Genomic DNA, 17,584 nt, shown 5'->3' with positions numbered 1-17,584 from the left:
AGGGTATTCAACTTGTGGAATACTTCACAAGGAAGATCATGGAAGTCAATCGAACAAATCTATAGCTGATATTTTGCCACAACTGTTTGAAATGTCACTCAGTCATACTGTGGTGTCTCCATTATTAACATTACACAATTGCTGAGGAATTCAAACAATTTGATGTTTGTTTGCAAACCAACAATTTGATTTAATTAAAGGGCATTATTTGCCCATCATGCCCTTGGACATGTTGTTGGTGGTGTCCGAAAACCTCATCATGTCTTTGTCTACACAACATTATTAGAATATGTACCTACTAACAAAAAAAATCTCTTCCTGACGCTTTCTCCTATAAATTCACCATCACATTGAGCAAGGGTTAAAATAAAAGTATGTTATTTATGCTTCTAGTTGGTAGAATTCCACTCTATGATAAGGATGTACTTTATTCTGTTTATGTTTCTACACATTCTTTTCTTGTTTTGTCATGTCCTAGACAGTTAATTATAGCTCAAAAATGTCATCAGATGTGTGTAACTCACATTCCATTGGCCACCTCCAGTTTCATTCTAATGCAGCAATGAATAATCTTTGACCAGGTCAGTCAGTGCATTTTGTGGGAGATACTATCAGCCTCTCACAAGGTGCATGTGGCAATTCTATACTTGAGTAGCACTGTCTGTCTTGCGGCAACAACTGCAATGGCTGCTAGATGAATTAGCCATTATTTTATGATTGAATTTCTATTGTTACCTTCCCAGGCTTTTCCAATGGTGGTTAAAGATCCCAGAACACTATTCAAAAAGAAGAAGCAATTTTTTCTCTGGTATCCTGGCCAGCAGCCGTCCAAATAAATTGGCTCACTTCATGGCTTTATGTGGGACATTGTGCTCTGCAAATTGACTGCTGAATTCGCGTACAATATCTCTTACTTTTGAGTTTTATTTCCAGTGCACTCCTCACTGGTCTTCCAAGCTCCAACGTAGCCAAACTTTGCAGCCTGTGTTCTTTTCACATCTAGACTCTGCACACATTTGACAACTTTCCCAAACTCCGCTAGCTCCCAATAACTCAAACAATTTGATATTTTAAGATCCTGACTAGCAAATCCATCCATAATACATTCTTCCCAATTAAATAATCTGTATTCCACACTAAATATCGAATGAACCTTATAACATGACAAACATTATTTAAATTCAGTAACCTTAACATGAGCCCTTGGTGTTTTGTTGCCCTTTGCTTCTCTAGTTGTATATGAAAGACGTGGAGAGTGTTATTGTGTCTGTAGTCACTGGGTTATTGATGGCAAGATATTGATTCAGACCTGGCAGAAGGGAAGGAAGCAGAAGGTCTTTGCAGAGGAGATCTAATCGACCAGTCGATCGTGATTGACTCCTTGGAGCGTCATGATGTGGCCCAGGAAACACCTGGACCAGTCTAAGCAAATCCACACCAAAGTTTCAGTAGCTACCAACCCACGACACTCATGACATGGCCATAAATGAAAAAAATTCAATAACGAAAAATGTATTTGTTGGCCGACCATAAGGATTGGTGACCACTGATCTATACTATCTGAATCAACTATCGCTTCGGGCAGCAAGTTCCACATTCTCCACCCATATCCCTTGCATGAAGTAATTCCTCCTAAATTCTCTTTTTGATCCCCTATCTTATACTGGTCTCCCCTGGTTATGGACTCCCCAAGTAGTGGACTCACCTACTTATGCCAACTTTATTGAACCTTTTCAGAATTTTAAACACCTCTATTGGGTTCCCTCAAACATGTCTCTTCTCTAGGGGTAAAAGGCCTAACTTGTTTAATCTCTCCTGACATTAGTAACCTGCCAGCCCTGGTTTCATCCAGGTAAACCTGTGCTGTACTGTTTCCATTGTTGGAATTGTATATCCCTCTTATAGTATGGAGATTAGAATTGGACACAATACTCCAAATGTGGTTTAACTAAGGTTTTGCATAAAGTCAACATCACCGTCTCAATTTTATATTCTATCCTTCTAGATATAAAGACCAAGACCCCATTGACATTTTTTTAAAAATAATCCTACCTTCCTATGTAGATATTTTTAGAGATTTGTGCATCTGGTAACTGAATGAAGTTTAATAAAGATAAATATAAGACACTACAAATAGGAATTAAAATAGGAAACACACGGGTGGATTGATAGGGGGTTAGGAGGTCACAGAGGTAGGGTGGGGCGAGGCCATGGAAGGCTTTGTAGGTGAGGACCAGGATCTTGAACTGGATCCTCTGAAGGATAGGGAGCCAATGGAGTCGGGCGAGAATGGGGGAGATGGGATCACGGAGTTTGGTGCGGGAGAGGACATGGGCTGCAGAGTTCTGGATTATCTGCAGCCTGTGGAGGGAGAAGTTGGGAAGGCCGACAAGCAGGACATTTGCATACTCGAACCTGGAGGCAATGAAGGCACGAACAAGAGTTTCAGCGTCCTGAGGAGTGAGGTAATGGCGGAGTCGGGCGATGTTACAGAGGTGAGGGAAGGCAGAGCGGGTCATGGCTTTGATGTGGGGAAGAAAAGACAGTTACGGGTCGAACAAGACACCTAGGTTCCTAACTGGCTTGGTGAGTTGTAGTGTGTAACCATGGAGGTTGATGCTGCCAGAGCCTGAAGGCAGCAATAAACAAGGCAAACAGGATGCTGCTGTTAACCAAGCAAACTAAAGGCTTAAAAGATAGTATGGTTCTAGCTGGACAAGCAGCAGAAAGCTTACCAGATAATGCTCTCTGTGGCGCATTGTGCGATTTTAGCTGGTTTGTTAACGTCAAGGCTAAACCCTCTCACTCCTCGTCCTCCTGGATCTCTCTGCCGCATTTTGACAGTCGACCACGCCATTCTCCTCCACCACCTCGCCTCTCTAATCCACCTTAGTGGGACCACACTCACATGGTTTGAGTCCTACTTAACCAACCGCCTCCACTTCATCTCGGCAAATGGTTTCTCCTCCAGGCCCTGCCGGTCACCAGCAGGGTACCCCAGGGATCCATCCTTGGCCCCCTTCTTTTCCTTATCTATATGCTCCCTCTGGGTGATGTGATCCCCAGATAAGGGGTCAACTTCCACACATATGCGGATGACACACAAATCTACTTTGCCTCCTCCAGCATCGATGTTCTATCAGCTTGTCTGGCAGACATCAGGGCCTGGATGAGTGCTAACTTCCTGCAGCTGAATGTGGACAAGACAGAAGCCATACATACTCCTTGGCTCCCATCAATGTCTTCATTTCTGCGAATCTAAACTCCTCAACCTCCCTGGGCTCTCCCTCAGACTCACTGAACCAGTGCACAATCTAGGCGTCCAGTTCATCCTCCAGCTGTCCTTCCTCCCCCACATCCAGTCCCTGACCAGGACCTCCTTCCTCCACCACCACCACATTGCCTGTCTCTGACCGTACCTCACCCCAAATGCAGCCGAAACCCTCGTGCATGTGTTTGTCACCTCCCGCCTGGATTACTCAAATGCTCTCCTCGCCGGTCTCCCCAGCTGCACTATGCAAAAACTCCAGCTCATTCAGAACTCTGCCGCCCACATACTGACCCGGAACAAACTCCGTACCCACATCTCACCACTTCTGGCCAGGCTTCACTGGCTCCCCATCACCAAACGGATCGACTTCAAGATCCTCACACTCGTGTTCAAATCCATTCACTCCCTGGCACCTCCCTACCTCTCCTCACTCCCCAATCCATCACCCGGTCCCTCTGCTTCACTGGCACCGGCATCCTGCTCGTCCCTCGCACCCTCCGCCCCACCACTGGAGGTCGCGCTTTCAGCCGCTACGCCCCAAAACTCTGGAACACTCTCCTTCAATCCCTCTGCCTTGCCCCCTCTCTCCCCTTTTTCAAGTCCCATCTGAAAACCTTCCTCCTCTTAAAATGTAGATGCTGTAGATATAAACAAGTATTAAAACAGAAGTGAAATTCTATTAAATGTGCTGGCAACCTTGTGATTAATAAAACGAGTAGAACAGGCTTGATGGCCTGAATGGTCCTATAATGTACTCCGCTAACATAATGTAAAAATCTACTCCAGCTGTTCTTATATTGGAAGCGTTGTACAAGCATTTAAAGTATCTTACAGAAGCCATCAGTTGAAATCATTGTACATTCAATGATTTGGTGCATTGGGCAAGTTGTCACAATAACAGTTTGGATTGGTTTAGGGCCTTCCGATACCATCCTCCCATCACTGCATCAAGCTGTTTTTTGATTGAGTCCAGTTCTTAACCACCCTTTCTGGTAACCTGTTCCAGTCATTAATGATCCTCTGGGTAATAATAATAATAATAATAATAATCCTTGCATTTGATATAGCGCTTTTCACGTCGGGAGGACGTCCCAAAGCGCTTCACAGAACACACTGTAAAGTGAATTGACTGTATATTTGTGGGCGAACGCGGCAGCCAATTGCGCACAGCAATGTCCCACAAACAGTCGTAGATTGAAAATGACCAATTTATTATTATTTTGTTTTTTTGGAGGGATTATTATTAGGCGTGTGGAGTAAGGAAACTTGCCCTAGGTTTCGCCCTGACTGGAATTGAACTCAGGTCTCTCACTTAAAAGAAAAGTAAAGAAAAGGTTTTGGATATCTATCCTGAAATTACCTTTTGCAACTCTAAACATATGTTCTCTTATTCTAGTCTTGATTCATCCGAAAGTATTGATCTTGGTTTATTTTTCTATCCCATTTAAAACTTTATACACCACCAAGCGGTTCCCTCTGAGACATCTTCTCTCAAGACTGAGGAGCCCTGGTTTGTCCCATTGTTGTACACAATTGCACTGCAGTTAACAAAACCTCTTTTCATTATTAAAATTGATAATTAGTTGCAATATTCTATTTTTCACTGTCAATATTATTTAGTCCTTAGGATTGGCAACCTGTCTCATTCTCCCTCAAATTTTGAACAACTGAGGGCCTTAATTAACTGCTATAGTACATTCTTTCTGGGTTTATACCACTGACAGCCAACAAAATATTTTTTGATTGAATATTTCTTGATTTATGGCTATAAACCTATGCTATTTTGTTATTTCTACAATTATTTTGTTGGCCACCAAAAAGGGTTGGTTGACCTGTGTCTTTTGTAATGAATTGTTGTGAAAAATAGCACCTGAAAACAAATCACAGTGCTCCTTAGTCTACCTTAAACAGCTGTTTCACAGCATATTTGTTGTATTATAAACACAGCAGGTGTCAGTCAGGGACTGCTTGGGAATGGTCCTTTAATAGTTCAAGGAAACATTAACAAGGCATTACCTCGGCTAATGGGATTAGAAATAGAAGGTATAAATTGGACTTTCCTTAGGAACGGAAAGTATTGAAATCAGAGTTGCCAGCACTATTCACTTCAATGGTAGAGGCGATATCACTTTGCTTCCAGCAGTGTAAATCAGAGACATGTTAGAATTTGAAATGTTATTACCTGAGAAGTCAGTGAAGCTATTTGTTGGTGCAATACTGCCACCTTACTGTCTGAAGTGCTCTATGGCAAGATACTACTCAACGGTGTGTCAGTAAAAATGCACTGTAGCATAATATGGACAAAGATTGAATCAGATACTATACTTTGGTTCTTTGTCATTTTTTATTATAGTCATTTGTCTAAATTGGCTCAATTGCCTAGGAATGGTGGGAGATTAATATGGCATTGATATCATTAATGCTCAATTCCCTATTCGTTGCACATTTGGTTGTTATGTGAAAACATTTTCACGACCTGCTAAGATTATAAAAGCTCTCCCCTCAGCCTGTCACTTTGAGGTTAAGACACAGCACTCATCTGTCAATTAACTTAGCACATGGGTTTGATGACAACAAAGCAGGACCAGTCTGTTGTGCAGTCCTAACAGGAGTAATGGGGCTGCCTGATCTCTGCTATCCCAAATAAATCCTTCAAACATGCTGATAGCTCAAATCTCTCCTTAGTATCTTATCTGAACAGGGGACCAATGAAACACTTTACTTGGCCATAAACAAAGATTATTTTACCCCTAGATACCTGCAGTTTGTCATGATTGCATATAAAGTGAGGAAGCTCACAGCCCTGACTGTCTTTAATTGAATGTCACATACACAGCATTAACAGGCAGTCAGAAATAAACAATAACCGTCACAAAGAGTTATGGCTCTGGAACTCCCTTCCTCACTCCCTTTGCCTCGCCCCCTCTTTCTATTTTCAGGTCTCGGCTGAAGACCTTTCTTTTCGACCGCGCCTTTGGTCACCTTCCTCCCCCCTCCCCCTGGCTCAGCCCCGGGATCCGTTGCTGTGAAGCGCTTTGAAATGCCGTCCAGAGTGAAGGGCACTATATAAATCCAAGCTGTTGTTGTTGTAGTTACATATCTTATATTATTACAACGATGATCAGTAAGATATTTTTACTGTATACTTTTAAATGTTTAACATTGGAGTGGAGCAGAGAAAAATGTCTGGGCGACCATGCATAGGATATCTATGGGTTCAACATTTAAGACCGTCAAACAATTTTATTTGTTTGAAATATTGAAAATTCACAATATTGAAATTAAACCGCGATTTGAGGACTGGTGTGAAAACACAAGAAAAAATATTTTGCAGAAAAGATGGTTTATTAGGAAGTAAAGTGCTTGATATAACAGGCCCATGACCTGCACAATCAATAATCAAAGGAGGTGTACACTATACCTACTAAAAAGATAAACGTTGTACCTAACACAATTTTAAAAACTGTACAGTTAAAGTCAGATACATGATTTAGATATAAATGCAGAAAATATACAGAATCCTGATTTGATATATAAAACTGATTAGATTTTCTGCATTGGCACATGGGGTGTCAAATAACATGGATATTCCATGAACAATGCACTTCAAAATGAAGCTTGTTAAAGTTCTGCACCTCACACATTAATAAAGTGTCATTTGGTTCATAAAACTGTGTGATGCATTAATACGTACAATTAAATGCTTTTGTTGCATTCGGCACATGTTAAAACTAAGCAATCAGCAAGATTTGGAAAAATATTCAGAGAATGAGGGATATTTTCCAAAAAGATGTTTCATTTGGCAAAGGCACTTTCCTTTTTCTATTTGGAAATGAACATTTTATTCTAAACCTGATTTTGAATTAAGTGGTTAAACTATATAAATGTCCACTCATAGTTGTTGTTTACATTCTCACTTATACCACTTCTGTGAAAACAACATTCAACAAAGGTTTCAATGTAAACTATCCATTCGAACATCGGGTAAGATGATTAAATAGATTTTTCACTTTCCAAAACAGAGTTCAACATGAAAAACTACTAATGGTCTCATGTTGCGAGAAGGAATGTCAAGACAAAATGGCGCTAAGAATGCATACAGCCTGGGAAACCTATTAGATTATATACTTGGGTTGTAATGTTTGGTTGCAATTGCTTAACAAGATTAATAAATGTTAGAATCTAGTGCAAGAAATCAAATGTGCTTATGAACCATTCTGCAGGAAAGCAGTTACCTCGGTTCAGGTTATCAGCTTACAAAAAGTTTTGAAACCATAATGTAAATTCATTATTGGGAAATATTAGGTAGAATTGTAGAAATATATAGGCCCAGTACTCAACTGGATACATTTTCTGGATACCTGAACTAACTTTCATAAACAAATAGCTAAAAAGCACGACATGGTAACTCATAAGAAGACACTATCATCCACTAATCATCGTGAGATTTAGTAGTTACTGATCACAGAACATCAACTATAACTCCAGGAGAACAGTAGCTGAACTAGGAACAAGTGGATGATTAATAAATTATTGCATGAATTATTTGGGTTTTTAAGGTTATTGGTAGGGAATCACAATTTTACTAGTTTCTGAGAGATCAATACTCTACCCTATACATAACCTTCATCTGTTGAGGAAAAAATATTTTGTACTGCTGTGAAAAAGATGAATTATCCTTTGATAAAACCTCTGAAAGGCCATTTGACGAATGGGGGTCACTGACAAATATATAATCTGAACTGTTTTTTTTCAAATTCCCATTCAAAAGATTTAATATTTCTAATCCCATTGTTTTCAGGCCTCACTTGTCGCCAAAGAAATCCTCATCGAAGTTAAGGTTACATTTGAGATCAGGTTAAAAAACAATGCAGCAGCAAAACCAACATCGATTAAAACCCAGGCATGCAGAAGTGCAACATATTCACTAGCAGGTAGATGGATGGAAGAAAGATATATCTGAATATCATACAAATTGGTTTCCTACAGAAAATGTATTTAGAACACACTGGAATATTTTGCAGATATTCAAAATCTTCTCTTAACAGGGACTGAAGGATCTGGCTTTTGTTTATGTCATTTAGTTTTGAACTCCTTAATGGAATGTGCACTATACAGACAATTTCATCAATCCCAGGGGTGTTCCAAGGCAAACTTTACAAAATTCACATTTAACAATACTGCTTATGCAATTCATCAAAACAGTTTGTGGAAGCTGTGCTTGTTATTTACTAACTCACAACTGGATGCAGAATCTGTTTTAATAAATGTCTAAATACTGTTGCATTGTCAAACTGAACTAACAATATAAAGAAGCACTGGAGGAAATCTTCCATTCACGTCAAGCACTCTCAACGCTAAACATGACTGCCTCCATGACCAGCAGCATCAAGTCCTTCTGTGGACTGAGAGGAGGAAGGGCGTGAGCTGCAGGAACGAGATTGCCAATTCATTCCCAGGGGTGTTCCAAGATGTTGACTCAACTGTGACACAGTATCATCCGATTCCCAGCGCTCCAGCTCCTCTCGGACTAAACGCTCCATTTGTTCCCTATGGATATCATTGTCACGACCAGATCGTTCATCCTGCAGGTCAAGCAGAAGTTAGTTCACTTTTTTCAGGTTTTTGTGTTTGGATACTTGCGATTGCTGCCCAATAGTAGCAGTATCCAATGAGATTGTGATGTAGAACATATGAGACATTGAAACATTGAGCCATAAATCCAGCGCTTTGGGACGTCCTCCCGACGTGAAAGGCGCTATACAAATGTAATTTTGTTATTGTTGCTTCTGCGCTCTTATCACTATATATTAAGCTCTCTGGGATGCTACCCCACGTGATTTGGCAATTTGGCAATTTGGTACTCTACACTGTGTAAGTCCTGCAGCTCAGTGGTTAGCGCACTCGCCACGCAAGCGAGAGACCCGTGTTCAATTCCCGGCAGAGCAAAATGTTGGGCAAGTTTCCTTACTCCACATGCCTCTGTTTACCTAGCAGTAAGTAGGAACCCGGTTATTAATCGATTGGCGGTTCAGTTTTCTGTGGAGTAATAATTCCTTCCAAAACAATAAATTGTTCCCTTCAATCCACGACTGTTTGTGGGACACTGTTGTGCGTAATTGGCTGCCGCATTTCGCTTACAAAATATAGTCAATTTACTTTACGGAATATTCTGTGAAGCACTTTTGAGATGTCTCAAAGACGTGATAAGGCGCTATATCAAATACAAGGATCATTATTATAACTGCAAGTAGTTGTTGTTATGCCAAATTATAATTAAAATAATCTTTTATAAATAACAATTTGTAAAAATTCCATTCTTCAGTCAACCTTCGCCAACTGCCCCCACTACTAGGAAGCAAAATCTACTGTCTAGCCTGGACCATCTAGTCAGATTTCCCTCCCATGCTGGGAGTCGGAACAGCCTGGGAAGCATTCTCCAGCTTGGTGGACCTTGGATTGGGAGCTGTAAATTAGGAATATCCAATGTCCTTCACGCTGTGGTATTATTAGCCTTCCAATGTTCAGTGCCACAGGGGGTTATGCAAGTAATTAGATTCTTCAACGGGTTTACTCCAGTCATATAGAAAAATTGGACAGTTCTTACATTCTAGGGACTATCCATCCACTAAGTTGAAAGTGAAGGAATTTCACCTACCAAAATCCATGAAACCGAACTTACCTCTGTAACACCATCCAGAAGTCTGCCCAACACATCTCTCCTCTTCAGCTTAGCTCTCTCCATCGCTTCTAGCTTCACAATGACTGCATCAATTTTTGACACTATGCTCCCAATGGAATGCTCCATACGATCCACACGCCTCACCAATCTTAAATAGGAGAAACAATATCAATGGATTATTTTTAAAAAAATAACTTTCTTCACCTGATTGACTTGATACTTAAGGGGGAGGTAGTAGTCAGCTGAACGTGCACTGACTGCATCGACCTCACTGCACAAAAAGAATGGCCGCTTGGAAGACATACCAGAAGGTTTTCTGCCCCAGTGGATTTTACTGAGCAGCTTCTCCGTTTTTTTTTCTAGTCAGCCGGGTGTCTGACACATTCGGAACCCATCATCATGATTAGAGTATCCAAACCAAACTGGGAGCTCCATGCATCTCACAATACATGGAAATTCCTGTGTATTGGAGTGGAATGTACACTCTCCCTTAAGGGACACATCCTGCTTACCTAATTCCAGTATTAGGCCCAGTTTGGCAAGGTTTGGGGACCTCGGTGTGTGTTGAGGTACTTCTGGAGTTTAACCAAAACCACAAAGCTTGCCATTGCACTTCAGCTCCAAAGAGAACCACCCCCCACCCCACCCCTCCCATACTGGGTTTTCAAGGGAGGACCCTGAGGGGCACTGAAGCAGAAGTAAGGTATTGAACAACTTACACTTGAAATTCTTCATAGGTCACACCACTGGAGCTGCTACCCCGTCTCCTTGAGCTGTGACCACTGTCCTCATCATCCTCATCCTCAGAATCATCCAGGCTCCTTGGAAAGCCTCTCCCACTAGTTGATCGAGGCAATGAGCTCCTATCAAGGTCTAGGTCATCCTGTGAAATAGATTTCAAGTATTTCTAGGATAGTCTGTGTAGTGAAACCCTTCATAATGGCTGAATATGTACATAGCAAGATATAGGTTTGAGTCCCCAAAACCACTCCCAGGGTAGTCTAAGTAGTTTCAGAAGTAAAGACTATATGAGAAAGTGGATTAAAAACTGTATGTTCTTTATAATTGGTGCACATCTGTTAAACCTTCTACCCAACAGCTTAGAAGACATTCAGTCAAAATGAACAATACGTTGGAATAAGACAATCTTTAAAGTGGTGGTTCTGCAGGCGAAAAGTGCATCTATACTGTAAGGGATTTCTGTATGGCACAAGGTTGGTGTTCATAATGTACAAAATTGCACTGTATTATAGCACAGGTTACTTCTTCATAGGACTGGTTCATTTATAACAGAAATGGGGTGTGGGCCCCAGTCACTCTGCATGTGTACAGCCAGCTCACTTCCCACATGCCAACCTGCTCCTGTGCTTTAGATGGTCAACTTGTGGGTCAATAGACCTCCACCTAAGTCACTTCCTGGACACTGCACATACCAAGTGCACAAGAAATTACATCAATGGAGACTTGATGACCCAGAAGCTGCCATTTTGGCTTCCGGTATGCAAATCCCAGTGAAAACAGCTATTGTGATCTCGTTATGAGGTGGATTGGGATATTAATGGACCTCAACTACCACCTTATAACAAGGCTCCACTGTAATACGTTGTCAGAAAAAGAACAAAGAAAGGAAATACATTTCTTAATGATGTTGCAGAATAGAGATCTTGGGACCTGATTGGGACCTTGCCCTGCCCCTTGTAATTCAAATTGATAAAGGATTCTGCTACTTAAAATCTCCTGGACCTGATGGCCTACATCCTAGGGTTTTAAAAGAGGTGGCTACTGAGATAGTGGATGGCTTGTCTTTGATCTTCCAAAATTTTCTGGATTCTGGAACGGTTCCCATTGACTGGAAGATTGCAAACGTAACACCACTATTTAAGAAAGGTGGGAGAGAAAAGATGGGGAACTGTAGACCAGTTAGTCTGACATCAGTGGTAGGGAAAATTCTTGAGTCCTTAATTAAAGATGTCGTTATGGGATTCCTGGAAAACCATAACAGGATTAGGCAGAGTCAACATGGCTTTACAAAAGGGAAGTCATGCTTACCTAATCTTTTAGAGTTTTTTGAAGATGTATCCAGCAGGTTAGATAGGGGGGAACCAGTAGATGTAGTATATTTAGATTTTAAAAAGGCATTTGACAAAGTGCCACAAAGGCTATTGCACAAAGTTAAAGCCCACGGGATTAATGGGAACATATTAGCATGGATTGAAGAGTGGCTAACGGGTAGAAAACAGAGAATAGGGATAAACGGGTCATTCTCGAATTGGCAGGATGTGACTGGTGGAGTGCCACAAGGATCAGTGCTTGGGCCTCAGCTATTGATCTAGACGAGGACATTGAATGTAACATATCTAAATTCATGGATGACACTAAACTAGGTGGGAGAGTAAGCTCTAAGGATGATGCAAAAAGATTGCAACTGGATATAGATAGGCCTGGGGAGTGGGCGAGTAGGTGGCAGATGGAATTTAATGTGGGGAAGTGTGAAGTTATTCACCTAGGTAGAAAGAATAGAAAAACAAAGATTATTTTCTAGAGGAGGAGAGATTAGATAGTGTTAGTGTTCAGAGGGATTTGGGTGTCCTTGTACACCGGTCTCAAAAAGTTAGTTTGCAGGTGCAGCAAGCAACTAACAACAACAACAAGATTTCATTTATAGAGCGCCTTTCACGTCGGGAGGACATCCCAAGGCACTGGACAGTTGGGTCGGGACCCGAGCAGGGTCTCGTCAGGGTGAGGGGAGGGAAAGGAGGGAGTGAGGAGGGTTTAGAGAGTCGAGAGGGGAGCTGAAGGCACGGTCAAAGAGAAAGGTCTTGAGACCGGCCTTGAAAGAGGAAAGGGAGGAAGCGGCGAAGGCACTGGGGGATGGAGTTCCAGAGCCTTGGGGCTGAGAGGCTGAAGGTCCGGCCACCGATGGTAGGGCGGTTAGGGCGGGGGATGTGGAGCAGACCAGAGCCAGAGGAACGGAGGGTACGGGCAGGTAAGTAGGGGGATAGTAGGTCAGAGAGGTAGGAGGGAGTAAGACCGTGAATGGCCTTGTAGGTGAGGATGAGCATCTTGAATTCGATCCTCTGGGGGATGGGAAGCCAGTGGAGGCGAGCGAGGGTGGGAGTGATGTGGTCGCGAAGCCTGGTGCGGGACAGTACACGAGCTGCAGAGTTCTGGATGACCTGCAGCTTGTGGAGGGAGCTGCCGGGAAGGCCGGCGAGGAGAGAGTTCCCATAGTCCAGCCTTGAGATGATAAAGGCGTGGACCAGTGTTTCAGCAGCGTGAGGGGTGAGGTAGTGCCGTAGTCTTGGCGATATTCCGGAGGTGATGGAAGGCGGTGCCAGTTGTGGCGCAGATATGAGGAAGAAAGGATAGCTCAGGGTCGAACAGAACGCCGAGGTTCCTGACTGGCTTTGAGAGGCAAACGGCTAAGAAGGCGAACGGCATGTTAGCGTTTATTGCAAAAGGTTCAGAGTTCAAGAGTAGGGAAGTCCTGCTGTAACTGTGTAGGGCCTTGATGAGACCGCACCTAGAGTATTGTGTGCAGTTTTGGTCCTTATTTAAAAAGGACATACTTGCCCTAGAGGGGGTACAGCGTAGATTCACTCGGTTAGTTCCTGGGATGAGGGGACTGACCTATGAGAATAGGCTGAGTAAACTAGGGCTATATTCTCTAGAGTACAGAAGAATTAGGGGAGATCTTATTGAAACACATAAGGTTCTTAAAGAGCTGAATAAAGTAGACACTGAGGGTCTGTTTCCCCTGGATGGAGAATCTATAACCAGGGGTCACAGTCTTAAAATTAAGGGTCAGCCTTTTAGAACAGAGTTGAGGAAACATTTCTTCACTCAGAGGGTCGTGAATTTATGGAATTCACTACCCAGAAGGCTGTAGATGCTCAGTCCTTGAATATCTTCAAGGCTGAGACTGATAGATTTTTAAAAAATAGAGGGATGAGGGAATATGGGGATAGGGCAGGTAATTAGAGTTAGATCTGAAGATCAGCCATGATCTTATCAAATGGCGGGGCAGGCTCGAGGGGCCGAATGGCCTACTCCTGCCCCTGATTCTTATGTTCTTATGTTCTTAAGTAAAGGAACAAATTGAGTGTCCAATTTACCCGCTCTTTCTCCAGGTCATCCCGCATCTGCTGATGCTCATGTTCTGTCAGTTCCTGATCTCCATCTCGATCGTATTTCGCAAAAATTGCTTCAATCTCAGCATCAGTATGACCCTTCCTGCAAAAAGTGTAAAACATGCTTTTAATATTGCTCTACTTAACATAATGTGGTAGGACACTTCAGTAATAGTAATCCTTAAGACATCCGTATTACTGACAACATGGAAGCAAATCAGCAAGGATTAAGCAAGGTAAGCAATATTGATAAGAGCAGAAATAAAGTACTGTAATACTATGGTCTTTGGGTCCAGAATAACTATCTAGGGTGAATATTTATTTAAGGGTTTTATGCTCTTAACCACATTTAATACCCAGCCTGATCTTAAAATGGACCTGGAATTCCAGGATATTAGGCAATGACTTGTTGCCATTTCCAGTTAGAGATACACAGAAGTAAATGAGCAAAGGGTTTCAAACTGATACAATAAGCAGAATCTTTTATGGTAAATGCACAGAAACCTGCAGCAACCATCTTTATAGAATGAAAATCGTGAGGGTTGAATTCCAGCGGAATCTGTTTTTAAATGAGACCTTTGGTTCATTGGCTTGTTTTAGTGAATTCCAGTGTTGGTCTCATTCACATCTTTGTAACCTCACAACATCTTCCTAACCGGCCTCCCTATTTTCACCAGCTGTAAGTTCCAGTTGATACAAAACTCCACCTCCCATATCTTCACCCACAACAAACTGTGTATCCCATCACCCCAGTGCTCGCCGACTCCATTGGCTACCCCTCTCCCAAATGATCAACTTCAAAGTCGTCACACTCAGTTTCATGCCCAAGCGCCTCCCTTTAACTGTGATCTTCTTACTGCTGGATGTGAAGCTGCTTCGTAAAATAGCAAAGTGGAATGGGAAGCCCAATTTATATTTCCCACTCAAATCAAGACTTTTTTTAAAAAAAAGAAAGTCTGCTGGTGACGCTGACAAGTTGGGAGAGGGGTAGAGGGCCTGCAGGATGGGGCAGCTCGGAGGATCAGGGCTATCCCCTCCCAGCTCCCTTAAAGAGATGAGCTGTGGATGAGGTCTGACATATGAGCCCCCTCTAGCCCTAGTCACATGACACCTATGCAGACACATTCCCTATTGCTACTTCAGGTTTGGCACTGAGGTGGTGCTAGAAAGCGAAGAGATGTGCAATTAGACCTACAATATAAACACCATAAATCTGTGAAGTTGTTACATAAGCAGTCGCTATGATTGCCATCTGTTCTCAGCACTACTGAAATCTCTTCAGTTTTCTTTCACCAAAAGGCAGAAACCAAACTAAACAAAACTCATGGTTGAGGGGGCGTTGACAAACATTTACTTAAAATGTATTAGTGTACGTTTGGTAAATGCTAAACATAAATATTACTGGAAAAGTAGGACTTTGTTTTTTTAAAAAAGCAAACTGCCGACTTTGACCAGAAAATATACAAAACATTGCAAATGGGGTGGGCCAGCGGGAAGAAGCAAAATTATTTTCCAGCGGGTAGAAGCAAAATTATTTTTCACTATGTTTTTATTTTAAACCCAAACAGCAACAATAGCTTGCATTCATATAGAGCCTTTCATGCGGGGTAGCATCTCAGAGCACTTAGGTGTGGCAGGGCTCAATTCCAAGCTAGGGAGAGAGAGCGATACTGTCGAAATATTATAAATATTTATACAATTATAAATATTTAAAACTATTATTACTATACCCTTTCAGATCTTGTCGTAATTCGTCAAAGTTTAGTTTTCCTCCAGCTTGGCGCAGACTCTCAGTTATGTCATCTACAGTTGTCTTCTTGAGACGAAGTTTAACCAACGCCTTGCTGCAGCCCTTTAAAACAAGTTTTCAAGTTAAGATGAATCGTAATCATTTGAGACAAATTAACTTGTAGCAATGCAATTTGACTCAAACTCAAGTCTGCTTCAAATGTATTTAACGATGTACATATATTTATTCCTCTCAAACTTAGGTTTCCAATTTATTGTTGATAATAATCATTACCTGTTAGAAAAGATGGGAAGTGGGTCCAGGAACTCACAAGTATCAGCTCTGGTCAGAAGGAGAACCATGGACAATTATTCTGCCAAAAACTGGATTTCTGAATTTTTAGATTCAGGTATTCCGTTTGTGCACTGAAAAAAGTGCCTCATAGTTCAGAATCAACAATAGATTTAAAAGCTTATTTATGTGTGCGAAGCTGGGCAGCTCACTGACTTTGGGTCGTAAGGTCGTTAATGAAGTCAGTTCCAGTGCGCTGCGCATGTGTAATAGCAGAGGGGACATCAATGGCAACCTGATGGCCCTTTTTAAGAGCACCAGAAGCCAAATCGGCTGACTAGGTCTTTGCCAAAGTCAGTAACTGTGAGAAATATCATGAGGTCAAATAGGCCAAATGCCCTTCATAGCCCTGAACTTGTGCCCTTGACCTGCTTCCAGTCATATCTGAAAGTATTTTTGATTTTTTCATTCCCCTTTAGAATCTGATATACCTCATATAAATGTAGGTTCTCTTTTCAAGGTTGGCGAACCCTAGCTTATTTAATGATTCTTATTTTCCCTCTAACATTGGGGATAATGGTGAAAGTTTTTAAATTATAGCACCCTTGTTTCCACTCAAAAGCATAACACTCCACCACAACTCCGATACCACTTTAAAATTCAAATTATAAATTAATTGCATAACGCGGCAGCATGATACTACAATCAATGCCTTGTCTATTCCCAGTATACTGCCAGCATATCCATTATTAAATGTTACATTGATGGTTGAGAATGCCAATCACCTGCTTTGGAAATTAGATTGCTTATCCGATCGCCCTTCCCCCTCCAAGCCAGAATAATACTCTAATATAAGAAGTGGTCAGAAATCATGTCTCTCACCCCCCACTCACAGACACCTCAACATAGCTGCAAACAAAATGCCTGCAAACACTGAAAGAATACTTGTTGTCACAAGCTATACAAATTTGGGTTAGAAGGATTCAGAACCATTTTCTCAATGTCGTGTATGACAAGAAAATTACAATGAAAACATTTTCAAATACCTTCTTGATAAGGTCTGTTAGTTCCATCTCATTCTTTTGGTGGGACAGATCAGCTTTCACTTCTGAATAGGTATCATTGATGATGGCCAAAAACATGTTCTGGTGAGACAAAGGAAACAGACTCAATCTGCAGTGTGATTCATATTCTGAATCTTTGTTAGCATATAAAATAGGATTTCAAAAGAAAAAATATTTCAAGAATAAAATGTATAAGACCTTACTTAAGTTTAGTAAAGGTCATAAGCAATCACACAAACCTCCAGCTTTGTAAATTATAAATAATAATCCTTGCATTTGATATAGCTCCTTATCACGTCTTCGAGACGTCTCAAAGCGTTTCACAGAATATACTGTAAAGTGAATTGACTAACTTTTGGGGGGCAAAATTATTTAACTTATGATATCCTGGACAACAATTCTTCACCTCACTTATTT

The 17,584-nt window shown here is 41.5% G+C and overlaps 1 protein-coding gene across 1 annotated transcript in view; it reads right to left on the bottom strand.

Annotated features, from left to right (window-relative positions):
* Window positions 1-6,597: 6,597 nt before the first annotated feature.
* Window positions 6,598-17,584, bottom strand: part of pkd2 (polycystic kidney disease 2) — a 35,807-nt gene continuing 24,820 nt past the window's right edge. The window contains exons 10-15 of the mRNA XM_007892042.2: window positions 17,150-17,248; window positions 15,814-15,935; window positions 14,069-14,186; window positions 10,673-10,836; window positions 9,954-10,101; window positions 6,598-8,856 (exon numbers count right to left, since the gene is read on the bottom strand). Of these exons, the coding sequence (XP_007890233.2) occupies window positions 8,629-8,856; window positions 9,954-10,101; window positions 10,673-10,836; window positions 14,069-14,186; window positions 15,814-15,935; window positions 17,150-17,248 (879 nt within the window). The 3' untranslated portion in view covers window positions 6,598-8,628. The remainder of the gene's footprint in view (window positions 8,857-9,953; window positions 10,102-10,672; window positions 10,837-14,068; window positions 14,187-15,813; window positions 15,936-17,149; window positions 17,249-17,584) is intronic.

The sequence above is a fragment of the Callorhinchus milii genome, unplaced genomic scaffold, assembly GCF_018977255.1.
Source record: "Callorhinchus milii isolate IMCB2004 unplaced genomic scaffold, IMCB_Cmil_1.0 Scaffold1, whole genome shotgun sequence".
In the NCBI taxonomy this organism is placed as follows: domain Eukaryota; kingdom Metazoa; phylum Chordata; class Chondrichthyes; order Chimaeriformes; family Callorhinchidae; genus Callorhinchus; species Callorhinchus milii.
The sequence above is the reverse complement of the archived record's forward strand: the minus strand, read 5'-3'. Positions and strand labels throughout refer to the sequence as shown.